At 37.9% G+C, this 18,050-nt stretch overlaps 1 protein-coding gene across 5 annotated transcripts in view; it reads left to right on the forward strand.

Moving 5' to 3' along the window:
• VPS13B (vacuolar protein sorting 13 homolog B) overlaps window positions 1-18,050 on the forward strand; it is a 762,523-nt gene that overhangs the window by 585,541 nt on the left and 158,932 nt on the right. For 4 of the 5 annotated variants that reach the window (XM_045077980.1, XM_004768901.3, XM_004768900.3 and 1 more), the window contains exon 36: window positions 3,303-3,698. In XM_045077980.1, coding sequence (XP_044933915.1) covers window positions 3,303-3,698 — 396 coding nt within the window. The remainder of the gene's footprint in view (window positions 1-3,302; window positions 3,699-18,050) is intronic. The other variant, XM_004768902.3, reaches the window with a different exon arrangement.

Here is an 18,050-nt window from a genome sequence, read left to right on the forward strand (position 1 = left end):
TTTGAGTCTCCTATCTGCTGTAGCTTTTGTTTCGGTTTCCTCTTGTTCCTTTCATCTCTTAAGATTGTCTTCTTTTTTGCATTGTTGTAAAGGTGGCATTATTTACTGTGAGGCCACAGAATTTGGAAACCCACATGAAAGGGTAGAGAGGCAGAACAAATAAATGTATGGGTTGTTTGAACCATCCAGTCCTCCTAAAGTATTTTGCCCACCAGCTTCTTTCAGTACTCCAAAATCTACAAATCAAAAATAATGCCTTTCAATGTATGGGGCTGGTATAACCAGATACTTCCCTGAAGAAGAATAAAGTCGGGCCCCTTCCTCACACAGTACTTACACTCACACAGTACTCAGGAGTTAGTGCAACAAAATCATAGACCTGGGGCACCTGGGTGGCTCAGTCAGTTAAGCATCTGCCTTCAGCTCAGATCATGATCGCAGGAAGGGATCTAGTCCTGCTGCCCACCTCTGGCTGCCTGCTCAGCAGGGAGTCTGCTTCTCCATCTGCTCCTCCCCCCAACTTGTGCTTGCACACACACACTCTCCCTCTCTCTCTCACTCCCTCTCTTGCAAAAATAAATAAAATCTCTTGAAAAATAAATCATAGACCTAAATGTAAGAGGTAAAAACTATAAAACTTAGAAAAGAAAACTAAGTGTCAGTCTTTGTGACCTTGGGTTAGCAATGGTTTCTTAATATGACCCTAAAAGCACAAGCAAAATAATAAATAAATTGGACTTCACAAAAATTAAAGTCTTTTGTGCTACAGATAATACCTTCAAAAACCTGAAAAGACCATCCACAGAATGGGAGGAAATGTTTGTGAATCCTATATTTGGTAAGAACTTGTATCCAGAATATAAAGAACTCCTACAATTCAGTAATAACTCCTATAATTCAATAACTCATTTTAAAATGAGCAAAGGATGTGAATAAACATTTTCCCAAGAATATATACATATGGCCAATAACCAAATAAAAAAGCACTCAACATCATTCATCATTAGGGAAATAGAAATCAAAATCACGGGGCACCTGGGTGGCTCAGTGGGTTAATCCTCTGCCTTCAGCTCAGGTCATGGTCTCAGGGTCCTGGGATCGAGCCCCACGTCGAGCTCTCTGCTCAGCAGGGAGCCTGCTTCCCCCTTTCTCTCTGCCTGCCTCTCTGCCTACTTGTGATGTCTCTTTGTCAAATAAATAAAATAATATCTTTAAAAAAAAAAGAGAGAGAAATCAAAATCACCATGGGCTACTACTTCATACCCACTAAGATGACTGTAATCAAATATGACCCAGCAATCCCACTCCTAGGTAGATACCAAGAGAATTAAAAACATGATCACATAGGAGCGCCTGGGTGGCTTAGTGGGTTAAAGCCTCTGCCTTTGGCTCAGGTCATGATCCCAGGGTCCTGGGATCGAGCCCTGCATCGGGCTCTCTGCTCAGCGGGGAGCCTGCTTCCCCCCTCTCTCTCTGCCTGCCTCTCTGCCTACTTGTGGCCTCTGTCTGTCAAATAAATAAATAAAATCTTTAAAAAAAAAAAAACATGATCACATAAAAATTTACACATAAATGTTCATAATGGCATTATTTATAATAGCCAAAGAGTGGATACGACTCAAATGCCCATTAACTGTTAGTGGATGAACAAAATGTGGTGTATCCATATTTGGGTGTATTATTCAGCCACAAAAAGGAAGAAAGTACTAACGATATGTGTTTCAATGGGAATGAACCTTAAGAACTTTTACTACACTAGCTAAAAGGAACCAGACCCACAAGGCAAGATATTATGATATTATGTAATTCTGTTTATACAAAATGTCCAGGATAGGCAAATCTATAGAGACAGAAATTAGATTAGTGATTTCCTGAGGCTAGAGGTAGGGAATGTGTGGGGAGGGACTGCTAAGTGGTTTGGGATTATTTTTGTTGTGGTGATGATAATGTTCTGGAAGTAGATAGAGGCAGAAATTGCACAATCTTTTGAGTTTGCTAAAAATCATTGAACTGTACACTTTAAATAGGTAAATTCAATGGTGGGTGAGTTAACCTATCGATAGGAGGTTTAAAAAAAAACCAATTCCTTTAAGTTACTATGTTTTTTCTGTTTAAGAAAATACGGGGAACAGGGAGCATTTTGGTATTGCAAAGGGTGACTCAGATGTCTGATCCTTTCTGGTGGACACCTAGCCAGAAGCAGGACTCTCCGAGTTTTGCTGGGCCCAATTAAAGAATCACATGAGAAGACACACTTTAAAAGAATTACCTCAGGGAACATGGATGGCCAGGAGAAAACTGTAAGGCGCTAACACCTGAGGAAGGTGAAAAGAGGTCCTCCTTATGAAGAATGATATAGAAACTAACTTTATCTGCTTAATAATCTTGCCGTTAGCTTCATATGGGATTGTGTCTTATATCTACTCGGTCTTCAGTGAAAAGAACACCTGTGAGGTTCAGTACGCTCAAACATAGGCGAGACACAGCGTGCCAGGCACTGGGTATAAAGACATATGACATGCCCTGCCTTCACAACAATTATAGTCTTAGGTCTTACTGATCATGAAAACAGAAATAAGAAGGCAAAAACAGAAAAGTAAAGCTGGTCCGTTTAAAAAAAAAAAAAAAAAAGCTTGTCAGTCTCTATGTCAGGTGCTGAGTAGCAAATAAGGACAACACCTGGTGTCTGGTGCGTGTAAAATGGACTGAGGGTTTGAAGAGATCTCCGTGTACACGTTACATTGGATGGGGTGTTTAAATGTTTTAGAATGCGGAATGTAGGGAACGATGTAAGGGACCCTCCTGGCTCTCAGCAGGGCACAAAGGGGAAGCAAAGCTTTTCTACATACACTTGATCAGGGAATAGGGCAGAGAAGGCTACTTCAGCTAGTCAGTTGGACAGATATTTATTGACACTGTATTTGTGTCAAACTTTGTGCTAGATCCTAGGGGAAGTCCTTTTACCTTGGAAGAAAGAATGTCAGTTCCAGTAACAAACTAAAATAGCTGCTTAATTTTGGCTCAGAGTGGGAGGGCGGAAATAGATGTCCATGCGTGGCCTTCACCCTATCAGGAACAGTCACATGGATTGAGACACAATGGAAGGCACGCGAGTAGTCCAGGGAAAGTGGTCCTTCAAGTAACGACATGGGAAGAACAGTTAGATGACGAGTAAAAGAATTCCAACACCTGGCATCCTACTGAGTCCATCGTACAAGTGTGGGGAGACTTAAACAGGGAAGCAAGGGTTTCTATTCAATGGCAGTGCTTCAGTAATTTTCTTCTCTTTTTCAATTCTATAGCAGACATCAACTTGGACATATCAAAGCCTTTGAAAGCAAACCTGAGTTTTACCAAGTTGGATCAGATAAACAATTTATTAAAGAAGATAAGAAGTACACACAGCAAAGAGACATCAGCGCCATCAGACACCTCACTGAATAAGGATGAGTTTCCAACCTCAAAATGTTACCGTGGAAAATTTTCAAAATCTAAAGTTCATGGTGATGGAACACAGAAGATTCCATTTCAAGAAAACATGTGGAGAACTGTTTCTTGCTTTCAGAAAGTTTCTGTCCATACTACTCAGATTGTGGTCTCCATGGAAACTGTCCCCCATCCTAGTAAACCATGCCTGTTAGCATCTTTGTCAACCCTCAGTGGAAGCCTTAATGTCAAAGCAACACAGAAAATACCTGGTAAGTCACAGAAAGGGGGAGAGGGAGATGATAATATGGTTTTTGGCATCTGAAAATGCGTAATTTTAAAGATTCATGTTATGTAGAGTTAAAAGGTTTTTTTTTTCTTTTTTTTAGAGGTTAAAAGTTTTAAGGACCATTACAGAGGGGGACATTTTTTGTGATCTTATTTTAAGAGCTAAGTTTGTAACAAATCCTTTGAACCTAAATATTTTATCACCTTAAATGAATCTGTTGGTATCCATCTCTTCGGGTATGTTCCTACAAATGTCTGTAAAATCATCCACTTCTGAATTCCTTTTTACCTAAAATAGCATAGTGGAACAGTAGAATATCAAGTTTTGTGAACCCTCAGAGCAGTGTTTCTTGAAGCATGGTCGCAGAACCAACAGCATCAGCATTACCTAGGAACTCGTTAGAAATGCCAGGTTTCAGACCCCACTCCTGACCTACTGAATCGAGAACTCTGGGTGTGGAGCCCAGAAATCTGTGTTCCAAAAGCTCTACAGATGATTCTAATGCACTATATGAAGTTACTGGTAACAGTTTATTTAAAAAGAGAGAAGTTGTTCAGGTGGCAGCTATGCTACACAAAGTGTAGCAAAAACCAAGGTTCAACTTGGCAAGGACAATGCCATTGACCATGTCAGCAATACCTGGAAGAGAAGGGCTATGCTTCAGTACCTAGCCTAGCACAGGGTGGTATGGGGCTCTGCAAACTGGATGGCAGTTGATGGGTGGAGAGGTGAGAAATTAACAGGCATCTGCCTCTTTCTCTTTTGTTACCATGACGAAAATGTTAATTTGCTTTTTCACACTGAAAAATGGTAGGCAGAAAGAATTGGAGGAGGGGAAGAGAAAAGACAAGGTACAGGTGGGAAATAGCAGTTTTCAGTCACAGAACCTGCTACTGGAGGAGTCCAGGGCACAATGCCAGAAATTCTACTTTGAAAGGCAAAAGTAGCATAAAGGAAACCTTTTTTTCCACTTTAATTTGCAGGAAAGAATTGGGGCTAGAGGGATGGTGTAGGGGATAAAGTAAATTCGAAAACTCTCTATAACTTAGTTGCTTACTAAAAAGTGGTTAAGTGGCAGCTGGAGACCCCCCGGAACATAGTTCCATATAGCCAGTTTGGGCACAGTAGTTTAAGAGATAAAGGAAAAGTTTTATGGTTGAGAAGTATGAATTTTAGGCCAAAAAGTAGATGATTTATTTCTTTCTCACCAGAAATATTTGTGACCAAGCCAGCTAAAAGCACTGTATTTTTTTTTATTGTCTTAAAAGTTAGAAATGAAAAATGTAAGGTCCATGGGACATGAAAGACTATGAAACACTGGAGGCTGCAGTGTCTGATTTATCCACAAATAAATTGCAACCCAGACAACACTGACCGGTTCCCACGCCTTTCCAGTTGTACCTTAATCATAGCAGGGAAAGGTTAGGACGCAAACAGAGGGGAAGAATTTAAATGGACTGTCCTCAATTCTAGGTCCTTTTCTGTCTTGTTTTATTCGTTTGCTACTCATATTTTACCCACTTTTAATGGTGTCTGTCCTCAATAAACATCTCTATAATGTCGTTAAAATCCTCTCACTGAGCTCCACAAGATAGTGGACTCATTCTGCTTTTGTAGCTTGTTTCCCCCCCGACCCCCTTCATCCTGGAAAAACTACATACCCCATCCCTTTTACAATTATGCCCTTCAATCTAGTTAAACACAGAAACAGAAACTATAGCTCCTACGAAGACAGATTGTATACAAGTGTAATGTGTAGTGTCCAACAAACGTTCTCAAGGAGTTACTTGTGTCAACAAACCAAACCAAATTGAAGTTAGCTATTCAATGGGAACAATTTTATTATGAAAACATAACGAATGCCAAATCTGTTTTCTCTACATTTCTTCTTCATGGAGCAGCATGCCCAGTTTAAAAAGATAACAACGTTAGCAAGATAATCATTAATTATAATCAAATAAAATAAGAGTGTGTTAAGTTCTAGCTATTGCTAATAGCTGATTTCAGGGAAATTATAATTGCAAGATTATAACATATTTTTCAAAAATTAATTTATAGCTTAGCAAAACTTTTTAAAAGCCAAATATCATTTTGAAGCCTTGAACATTAATTTCATTATATAGTTGAATACCTTAAAAAGTCATGCTTTTCAACCTGGATGAAATATACTCAAATATACATGCAAGATATATTTTTGATGAGTGGTAAAAAGTATCCCTCACACCCTCCCTCCAAAAAACCCTCCTACCAGTAGTTATATTTCTTTTTGTATTCTGCAAGTGACATCGTTCTGCATTGAACTAAACTCTTTTATAGTATATCTTTGAGCTGAACCGAGTTAATGTCAGATTTTTATAGTTTGAATCTAATACAGAAATACCTAACTGTGTCTTTGATTTTACAGTTTATATAACTATTGTGACCATCTGCAGCAGCTGCACTTTTCAAATTATTTGCTGAACCAAATTGAGCACAGTGACAAAAGTAGTCATCTCAGATGTACTATTAAACAGAGAGAGAAAAAGGAGCTTTGCCTTGGTACAGTATAGCCATCTGCTGTACAGATGTTATTGTATAGAATGACTTAAGATAAAATAATTGTAGAAAATTTTCATTAAAACCTCAACAATTTGCACTTGTTTATGTGAATCTGCATAACTCCCCAATGAGACAACACACTTGGGGTTTCTTTGGTTCTCACTCACTTTCCCTTTGATCCTTTTTGATGTGCTGACTTTAATAAACACAGTCAAAAACACTGCAAAAACATCATGGAAAAAACTACAAAGGAACAATTATAGCAGCAGAAACTACTCTAATCCCTAACTTACGCAAGCTATTTTTAGTGAAATATTTTTTTTAACACTCTTTATGTGACAATGTTATATAAACAGGGTAAAACAGTCCTTTCCAGATGAGTTTTAATTTAGGAGCTGAAATAGATTTGTAATGCCAGAGGAATCTTATGTTCTAAGTAATATTTAGAGAAACACAATGGGGAATGTGTTGTAGGCATGTTTCCTTGCTTCTGAAAGGTACAAAAAATATTTGAGTTCATTTAATGATTGTATTTTTTATCATCGAAACTGTCATAAGCTTATGGGACGAGTATGGGGGAAAGGGAATAATAAAAGCATGAGAAAGGAAGGTTAATCTTCTTCCCAAGACACTGGCAATACACTTAAATCTAGGATGGTTTCGTATTCATTTACTGGTTTTTGCAACAAAATATGTACAAATTATTTGCTGAAATGTTCTCATCATTTGAACCAATATGAAATGGTTGAATATTTTCAATTTAAAAAAGAAAAAAAAATCCACAAGTTCTTCTTAGCCTTCTGTACTATGCTGTGACCCTAAACTATTAGAGTTTCAAGGGACTTAATTTTTTTCCAAATTCTACTCTGCAGATGCTAGGGTAACAACAACTTATAATAACCTGACTTTTATTTCTGCTAGAATAGTTACCTTCTCCCATATGTCTTTGGTAAAATGGCTCTGAAGTCTGATTCTAGTAGACGTAGTGCTTTGATTTTTTCAGTTGGTATATAATACTGAAAAAAATAACAAAATGAATCCCATTTAGAGATTCTATCTTATTTTCAGAAACATTTTTATTTTGGAAAGGCTGATAGTCTTTCTTTTGCTGTCTATTAAATCCATCCCATTCTGTAGTATGTTCTTTTAAAAACGACCCCCTTCCCCCCACCTACACACATAACACAATCTTTTTTTGCCGTTTGAAGTATGTCGTTTTAAAGAAACCATAAGTATATAGCTATAAATTGTGAACACAGTGTAGCACTTTCCACAGGCAGGGTGGGGAGTGAGCTGCAGACTTTAGCTCCCCTTGTCAGAGTAAATTATGGCTCTATTAGGGCGGCACTCCTTTAGATTTTGGCAAAGGAGGGTACACGATTCAGGCTGTGGAATGGCTATGTTTTAGGCTGCCTCGCTGTTGCTCAGGGACGCTTAGATTAGCAAACTCCATGGAGATAAGAAAAAGGGAAATGGGATATGAACAAGTTCAGTGACACAAAGGATTGGGGGAAGAGCCTAAGTGAGGCCATCTTGGTTCTCATTTTAGTCAGAAATTGGAGAAAGTTGCAAGGATTCCCTATCCATAGGCACTTAGGGGACTTGTCATCCATGGCAGAAACAATGAGCTGAACTCCTTCTGGTCAAAGAGCTGTCGTTTAAATAGCTTTCACCATCCCCGCCTCTGTCATCCAGATGCACTTATCTATGTGTATAAACAAAAATAGAGAGAAAGAAAGCATAGCCGCATTATTTTTCACATAGACAAATGCCTCTTCTCGTGTTCACCGAATTCAAGAGCAATAAAACATAAAGAAAAAAAGTTCTTTTTCATGTACTGAAAAAATGAAATATGGTCATTAATTGATGCAAAGTGGAGCTCCAGCTTTTCATTCCATAGTTAACTGGATCTCCTGAGGAAAATCTCTTAAGGCCTTGTCATAGCTGTTGGATGCGGCAGAAATGCAAGTAAGCCTAAGGGGAAATAAAACATTAAATTAGATATGACTACCTAAAATAATATGTCGCAACAGCAAGCCATTTACAACACCCCAAAGACTTTTGTTACTTTTAAGAAATAGCTTCTCTTTCCAGTGCCTGAACAATAGGAGATGAATGCTTTGACAGTTAAAGCCGGAGGACACACTTGACTTTCAAGCTGCCACTGAGGATTGAAGTGGAGGCACAGCTTGTAGACAGCTATACAAATCACTAACAAACCTTAATGAATATTGGGTGTGGGCATCAGGGTCCTGTCATTTTTGACACTATATCCCAAGTAGCATAAACCCAACACTCAAGGAAAGGTGGGGACCTCATCGAGTCTGTAACATCTGGGATTTTATTTGTCATTTTGGCATACCCCGCAAGCGCAAAAGAAAGAGTAAAAGGGGATTATCTTGACAATGAAATGAGTTACTGAATCTTGTGATAATGAAAAGCAGAAGAATTCTAATGCCTTTCTATAGTCCCTGAGGTAGAGGTGCGTTTATAGTTTTGCAGAAGTAAAATGGAGGCAGGCAGAACAGATGGCCTAGAGTCTGTGAAACATGACACCCCTCACCCCACAACTGAGTACCACTATTAATCCTGGTCCGATTCTCTCTTATTACTTTATAACAAGGTTCAAAGTTGCTACTGATGAACTAGTGTGTCCCTCTTACTTTACTCTTAAAATTACCTATAGATTATGGATTCTCTTCAGCAGTGATACTTTCCTGTGTATACTGAGGACTGTTGAGACATTCAAAAGAAGTAGAATAGGAAGTTCTAAAAATTAAATGAGAAATAAGGAGAAAAAAGTAAAATTCTCATTACTTTTTTCCAAACTAGTGTTTCATATTGTTTCTCTAATATGGTGGGAAATAAAAATCATAAGTGTATAAGATGCTGTCTGGGGGAGTAATTCTCTTGTCCTCTTCTTAGAAAAATCACACACGATGGAGAAGAAATCCCACCATGCAAATTTTATTCCCCTTGTTGTAATTATTACATCCAATAATATATGATTAGCTGGAATTTTGGATAATAATAGGTAATATTAATACTATTACCTTTGATCTTTTTTCGCACCCTTAGAAAGAGAGGTAACAGATCAGGAATATTTGATGTTTTGTTTTGTTTTTTTTTTTTTTAAGTCAAAAAACCCACTGGGAGATGAATGCTGTTCAGACACATTTACTGGGATATTTAAATATTTCTGTTTCAAAAGCTTTGTGCATTTTTTAAAATGTCTTACATGATTATTATTCTTCACATACATTTTTTGTTTTAGTGCTAGGTGGTCACCGTAGCTGCTTTGGATTCTAACAGGAAACCTTTAAAATACATAGGATAGTTACTTTAGAAATGAAGATGATAACTACTCAGTTGCATTTCTGATGTGTTAAAAATCCTCTAATAAGCAAACAGCTTCAGATGTCAAGCACTGTCATGTGCTCTGTGTAGTGAACATCGTGTACCTGCCCAGCCTTTCGTAGAGGGAGATGAGCTCATCTCAGAGAGATAACCATCTCTGACTTTTTCTTCTGATTCATCATCGACCTGAACTCCATTTGAACCTTGTTAGACAAAAAACAAGCAGAATTCCTGGCCCAAACTATAAAATATAATTAAGCCCTTTTGAAATGATGTGTAAAAGAACATTGCTGTACCCCCACTTATAACCACTACCACCACCACAACCAATAAAGTTAAATCAAGCACTGCCTGTAATGGATTAAAATAATAAATGTTCCTGGATTTCAGTGTTTGAAGTACTTGAAGAAAACAGGCTCCCAGCAGCCCGGGTAGCTGAATGCAGGAGAGACATTTATTAATGACGAGTTCAAGGATTTGGCCTGTTTAAGATCATTACTTTCTGTTTACCGTGTGTTACACATCTTTTATATTTTTTACACAGCCCACATGTGTCCACATGCAATAATGAAAGCTTTTTTTCCAACAAAAGAATTGTTAATTGTGTAAATATGGTTCTCTTGGGGAATGTGAAGTCTTCATAGGACTCTGCTTCCTCCTAATGAGAAATCCAGTACAATTATACTCTTCCAAGTCTATCCACCTTCAATCTTGTCTCTAGCCACATTGGTCTATTTCTTCCTATTGTTTTTAGTTACCAGATTCTAAACTTAATCTAGACTGCTAGAAAACTGTTGGCCGTAGGTTCGATACGTTAGAGTTGTGTCCCATTGCATTGGACTTTGTATGTTTTAAGTAGTATAGGGAAAAAAGTGCTCTTTATTTCTTTTCCTAGTTTTCACAAAGGTATGGTAAAGAATGATTTTTCTAGTTTTAGGTACATTTGGGAAGGGGAAAGGGCAACTGATAAAAATTTCCCATATATACATTTTTAAAACAATGTTCTATAGACAGGAGAAAAAAGGGCCTTTGAGACAACACAAATACTATCAGTTGACATAAAGATATCTCACTTCAAAGTGCTGTTAGAGAAGAAAGTTTCCAGTCCCAGTAATGAGGAGATCTCAGTAGCCTCTCCTCTGCATCTTAATGGTAGCACCCTATAGGTCAGTAGTAGGTGAAATGAACAAGAACTGTTGTAGCCCTCCATGCTGGGACAGTGGAAAAAGTGAAGATTAGGAGGAAATCTCTCTCCCTCACTCTACTGAACTTGTGACAGCATTTAGTTTTGCCTATGGTCACAGCATATTGCCCTCCCATCCACATCAGCCATGAGTAGGCTATTTGCTAGGAAAGTTTCTGGCCTAGCAACGTTGTCAGTGATGAGTGACTGAGGACACATCCTAGATGTTCTTTTACTTTCTGGCTGGGCGTCTGGACCTGTAGGCTATGTTGGCATAACATACTGAGGCCATGCAGGACAGCTGAGGACGGGAAAAAGCATTTATTCACAACCCTGTTGCCAGTTGGAAAAATGAAATTACTAAGAGCTAACTAAATAGCAGTAGTTTTTATAGAGCAACCTGGTTGCTGGAAGGAGGCAGACAGAATCTGAATCCTAGCCTTGCTACTTACTGGCAGTTGATGGTGGTAAAAGTTACAACACAGCTCATTTCCGAAATGAAGGCAAAAATACTGAATTCACAGGCCTGCTGAAAGGATTAGGTGAAATAATGTACTCAGAATACCCTACACATTCCTTGGCACAAATGTATTAAATTCCTCAATAAATATTGGTCTTTTTTGTATCTTCCTTCCTTTCCCTCTCTCAGCACCATGTGAATGCTGAAGTCATAGGTCATTAAATTTTCGAGTTGCAAGTTATCTTAAAGATCATCCTTTTCTTTATCAAGAACCCTTTTTTTTTTTTTATCTAATTCTCTCATAGATCTCATGATCCAAACACATTGCATTTAGGATGAGATAGCTAACGTAACTACACCAACTCGATATGACTGTAACCAAAAAGAAAAATTTACTGCACTTCCAAGCTTGTTTCAGATAGATTCATGATTTCTTTCGGGGTCTTTGAAATATGGAAAATACCTCATGAACCACCCTTACTATGTGGAACTCTCTCAGGTCAAAGAACCTCAGGTGGAGGCCCACTGAGCTAATCCTAACTCCCCCCTTAAGCTAAGGATGAAAGATTAAGTGATTTGCCCAGCGATATTCTGAGGTGGAGTGAGGACTAGAATAGGTCTCCTGGCTTTTGATTGGTCACTTATATCAGACTTAAAACACCTGGATTATGCAGATCAAGACAAATTTCTAAGCAGTTGTAGTAAATTGTTAAGCAAGTCATTTTGCTTTCAACACTGTTTGAGGAAGTTTATACCAATTCTTCCATCCCTGTAACTTACTTAAAAAAACTTTGATTCACAGCAGTCTCCTCACATAATTAAATTAACCAGCTACCACATTCATCTAAGGAACTTTTGAAGTGTGTATTTACTGTTGTTTCTTCCTCTGTAAGAAGGTTGCTATACACGTTCCAGTATGCATGGTCGGATCTGCCGGTCTGGTTATAAGAAAGAGAGAGAGAAAGGAAGGAAGGAAGGAAGGGAGGAAGGAAAAAAAAGAAATGGCTACATGGTCCAATAAAGTTTTATTTTTCTAATAAACTGACACAACTGTGAAAACAGTGAGCATTGTGGCAGTTGGAGAGGAAGAAAGAGGCCAAGCTTATCCTCCATTACCCTTTTTGGTATTTTTTTAGTTTAGTTTTTCTAGAATCTGAGAGTTCTAAAACATTTCTCAAAAAATACCTCTCCCAGACAAAGACCAGATAAAAATAACCAACTTGTAGACATTTTCATCTTTGATGAGTAATTCCCTCTTAATTTATGTGAAAGAAAAAAAAAAGAAGTCCCATTTCTGTTACTTGTCATTTTATTATGGCCAAAAGAGGTTTGTGTTAGAGCCTTAGAGCAGGAGGATGGCAGGGGCGGGGGGGAGGGTGGTTATTCAGCAGTGAGGACTGGGTGAGAGTACATGGGGATTGGAAACCCCACCCATGGCAAATCATCAGACTGGATGGGATACATGTTAGCAAGGGGACCACCCGGTTAGGCTAGACTTTGTAGTAAATTTGTTCAAGAGCATCAGCAGCACTTTCAACATAAATGTAGTTCTCTAACAGCTTTGTTTTGTTCTGTTTCATATATTCATCTTGTGCTGTATTTTAGTTTATATTAATCTTATGCTACATTTTAGTTTACTACATTAATAGGTATAAACATATAGGCATATTATAAAATAGAATGTAATTAAATACAATCTGATCAACTTACATATTCTGATGGGGTTGGGGACAAGGTTTATTTATTTTGTTCATGGTTAAAGTACTCAACTGCCATTTTTTTATGTACTTTAACATAATTAGTTGAAGGAACTAGAAATGAGAAGAGTTTTAATCATCTCTTTATGAACCATACTTAGAAAAAATTTTTGGTTATCTCTTTATGGATCATCTCTTCGTAGGTCTTTATAAAAATTTGTTTCTTCCTCACTTTTTTAGGCACCCTGATGCTTCACTATTATGCAAATTGACCTGTAGCTGTATCTAACCCATGCTTGCTGATTTTCTGGTAGCCTTAGATTGTTTCCAGCTGTATAAAAAAATACCTGGATGTGTTTTGCTAGTACATGTCATCACTGAGTACTCTTCCTCATGACATACAGAAGCCCTAATTCGGATTGCGTTTTGCACAGTCAGCATGTAGAGAATAGGAGCCTTACCAAGTGTCTAGTAGAGACTGACGATGCAGAGCTGGCAGCATTTTGTAAACATTCTCCAAAACAAGACTAACCTATTAGTCTTCCGAAGAAGGATTTGAAAGGTCATGAAACTACTTGTTCCTTGAACTAAATTTTTACACTCAATGAAGAGTATGTCAGTATGCAAACCAAGCAAGATTATTTCTGTTTATGGTACCAGTTGTTTCTGAAACTGCTTCTCAATGTTGTTACACCTCATTTAGTTTAATTAAATATCTGCCTTTAGTTTGCTAGGGCTGAAATTAAAAATATAAACACAGATTTTTGAAAGAGGCCAATGGAAAAATCAGGCAGAAAAGCATTCTTTTGAATAGAAGGAAGTAGAAGAGGTTATAGACTCGGTCAAAATGACCTGATCACACAATTGCTAAATGCAGTGTGGGGTCCTGGATTGGATCCTGGAGCAGGAAAAGGACATGAGGGGAGTAATGTGAAATTCAAATGAGGTCTATAAATTGATAGTATTGAGATTAACTTACCGGCTTTTGAGAATCATATTATAGCTGACGGAAGTTAGCTTATGTAATTGTTAACTTGAAGGGAAGCTGAGTGAAGGGTATCAACTTTGCTGTAAAAGCCTAATATTATTTCGAAGTTAAAAGATTTTTAAAATGACCTGATAAGTGTTTGAGTAACTTTACTAATATTCATGCTTTAAAAGTTTAAGTGACCATTTAAAATCTTACATTTCCACAGCATAGTTCTTTAATTTTTTTTCTTCTCTCTATATTGTTTTTGGAAATTTAGGAGGAAAACGAACAGTTCAGAAGATGTAAAGGATAACCTATATATCTGCCAGCTGAAACAAACGTAAACGTATTGTCCTATTTGCAGTGTGCGCGCACACACACGTACACATAGAGATAAAATGAGATAAAATGTCACAAAATCATGTGGCTTTTTCTAGCGCTAAGAAGATAGCTCTTTATAGTTTTTACATGTAGTCATTTTATCCAACAGCACATTCATAGTCCACTAGGAAGGAGACAAACACATTCCTTAATGCACTTTCTGTTGCCATTTCTACCAGATTTGAAATGTCTAAGTATCCAGTTTACATGAACTCTTGAGTATTCTCCATGGCCCTGGATGTATGTGTGTGGCTGTACATAAAACAAGATTCATTTCATCCCAAGGAAGGTATTTAGCATGTTTCCTGATAAAAAAACAAACAGGAGAGGACGATGTCCCATAGGCTAGCTTCTCACAGAGTGAAAGAAAGGGAAAAGGAAAATTAATAACCTTGTCACGGGTCCCAGGGATTACTTTCATATTTTGTGGTAAAAGTGTGAAGTTTGGTTTACCATTTATAAATGACCCTTTGTGAAATTTATCACCACTCTTTATTATTAAGTGATCATCATCATCTCTTATTACTGGTCATTTACGCCAAGATTAAAACCACTTGAACTAACACTTTTTTTATTATTTTGTTGTAGCTTTTAAAAAAAAAAAAAGAATAGCAGGAATTGTTCAAAAGGGAACAGAGACTCTGTTTTAAACTTAAAAGCTGCTACTTGTGGGCAACCCTTTCTGTGGTGGCACCAGTAACCGGAACCCCTTACTGAGGAGCAAAGCCGCAGCCCACTGGTGTGTGTAGTCAGTGTGCTGGGCCAATGGGCATGTGGGGGTTGGGTTAAATCAGTTGCATAAGCTTCCCAAGCAAACCACACCTCATTTCCTTGTAGGTGTATGGCACAGAAGAACAGAGAAGGGGGCAGAAAGGATCAAGCAGGGCACACTTATGTCTGTGCCTTTGGACATAGACTTATGTCTATGCCTGTGCTCTGTCCTCACTGCCAACATAAGCATCTTCCATTCCCTTTGGCCCCTGTGTGTTTAAGCAAGTCCACAATCCGTGCTGCTAGACCTGCGATAGAGGCAAGTTCAAACTGTAAAAGGATGACAGAGGTTTAAGAAGAGAGTGAGAAGTAGACTTATTATTGGGGAAAAGAAAAGAAAAAAATGACAAGAGACTTAAATATAGGTACACAAATACTTGATTAGAGTGAAAGAATTAACAGTACAAAGAAGAATACAAAGCAAAAAAAAAAAAAAAAAAAGATTTGTTTGATAGTAGGGAAATGTCCCTGTTTTTTAACAGTGTCAATATTACACATGATGTTGGTTGTGTTTTCCCCTCTAGTACTTCCTGAGATCTTGGAACTTGAGGCTGATAAATTGCCAAGGAAAAATCTGGTGTGAGAAAAAAATGCAAATTATTTACTTTACCTTCGTATACCCAGTATGTTGTAGATAACCTGTAAATGTTGGTTGAGTAATGAATCCATGTACGCATAAAAACCACGGTGGAGGTGATCTCAGATATCCAGAAGGCTCACAGTTAGAAGCATGGGAGTAGCACTGGCTTAAGAAATTAGGCATGGTTATGAATTACTCTCCTAAGAAATTGTCCTTAAAGCCTTGAGGGTAGAGAAATTCACTGGAATAAGGGATTAGAGGTAAGGAGTAAGAATAGAAGATTGTGGGTTACCCTTGGCAATCCCTTTACTTAGAGACTGTATATCAGGTGGGATGCTTTGGCTTGTAAATGACAGAAAACCCAACCAAAGCTGATTTGGGACTTGGCACTGTCCTTAGGCGTGGCAGAATCCATTAAATCTCCCCTCCCTGTTACATAGCTTTGGCCTCAGACGCCACATAGGGACTGCCAGCAGCTCCAGCGCCTTCATTTTCTTAACTTCAAAGCCAGGGAGCAAGAGAAAAGGTCACTCTTCCAAAGGTATTACTGTACCTCATTGATTTTCATTGAATCTCACACACATGCCTGAACCAAAGCCAACTCCGAACAGTATCAAACACGAAAATCAATAAGTCTGGCCAGTTTCCAGCCCTACAAGCCTACTTTCTGGCAAAGCAGTCCTTAGATTCTATTATCGCTGAAATAAAGCTACAGCTGGAATAGTGCCTACCTCAGTTGTAAGGTCTCTGTATCTCGGGTACATTGTGCCTCCTCCTGCTCTCCTCACCACACACCTGAGTCTGCCTGGCTTTCCTCTTGTTGCAGGCTCCCAGGTGTTGGCCTGACCATTGGCTTCCTACTGGGCCATTTTTCTGAGATCACAGTCCCGACCTTTATCTTTATTCTCCCACGGATTCTAGGTATCCCATTCTCTCTACCAAGCAAAAAAGAATAGGATTTGTATGACTACAGTGAAGTGTTCATGCATTTAACAGTGTTTGCAGTGACACAAAAGCTGTCAGTATTTCTATATTTATTTGTAATAATTCAAGTTTAGAATTTTTTCTCATGTCCTTCCTCACCCCAGGCGATAAATACTTCTAATTGTATAACTTTGGGGAATTAAGAAAAGCCTTCTATCAACCCTACTTAAGTTCTTTGAGAAGAGATAGATACTTTCTGAGAATATACATAAGATGTAATAATGTAAACTTTGTCATTCCAGTACTAGTCTTTTTTTTTTTTTTTAAGCAAAACCTCAGGAACTACTTTAGACAGTACAATATCAGTATTTGAGTAGTTCCTGCATAGTAGAACTATCTAGTAAGATCCAAATTCTGTATGTATTAAGTTACTTCTAAAAAGATTTTATCATATGCTTGCAAATATCTTTGTATAAATGAAAGGTATTATAGAGTGAGAAAGGTAATCTTCATCTGTACGCTCCAGACAAAATGTTGTCAAGCCCATTCTTAACAAGACTCCTAGAGATAGATATTAGCCCTTTCTTTTGGTAGACTTTTCTTTGGTAATTACTTTGCTCCCATGAAGCTGTCCTTTATGTCTGTCTTAGTTCTTCTGCTTTAATTTTCACCACTTCAAAGTGATATTCCAGGGATAATTAGAAATCAGCACATTAGAAGGGGTGTTCAGCAAGTTTCTTACTGTCATAGGAAGAGGTACAAATAAGGAAAGAGAGAAGGCTAGAAACCACTCTCTAGTGCCTTATAGGCTTCGTAGCCCTCTCTGCTGAGATGGCCTAGAAGCAGTGAAGCCCTAGTAACAGTGAGCTTACCTACCACCCAGATTTTGTTTTCTAGATACCATTCTTCAGCAAAAGAAACTCTTTTTGGAGAAATGGCTGATGCCATAGGTGAGATGGGAAAAATACAAGATAAACCTAAAACATCTTAGATGACCAGAAAGTGAAGAAGTTCTCAAAAAATGTTGGGGGTATATCAGAAGGACACAGGACCCAACTTGAAGGGGTTCTTAGTGCCCAGAACTGGGCAGAAGCAACAAAGTAAATGATAGTATTAAATTATAACCCATAAAATAAAATAAATACCCTCGAGTCCATACTAATAGAAATACAGAGTTGAACTAATAAATGGGGTAGAAAGGACAGCTCTTTTTACCACAGAATGCTAATTAATAAATGTAGAAGAATAAGAAAAAGGAAAGAATAAGAAAAGAACAAGAATGGAAATAAAAGAATAAGAATAGAAAGAATAAGAAAAATGGAAAAGCAACATGATCACACACCACAGTAATAATCATTGCATGCACCAACCATTGATGGTTGCTAAAACATTAGCAGGTGAAAATCTGATGTAAAAGAGGATACTTGCATGATCTTCATATATCTCCCACAAGATAGTTGTTATTTTCATAAAA

This window comes from Mustela putorius, unplaced genomic scaffold, assembly GCF_011764305.1.
Source record: "Mustela putorius furo isolate JIRA1106 unplaced genomic scaffold, ASM1176430v1.1 tig00000228_pilon_pilon_pilon, whole genome shotgun sequence".
Classification (NCBI taxonomy): Eukaryota; Metazoa; Chordata; class Mammalia; order Carnivora; family Mustelidae; genus Mustela; species Mustela putorius.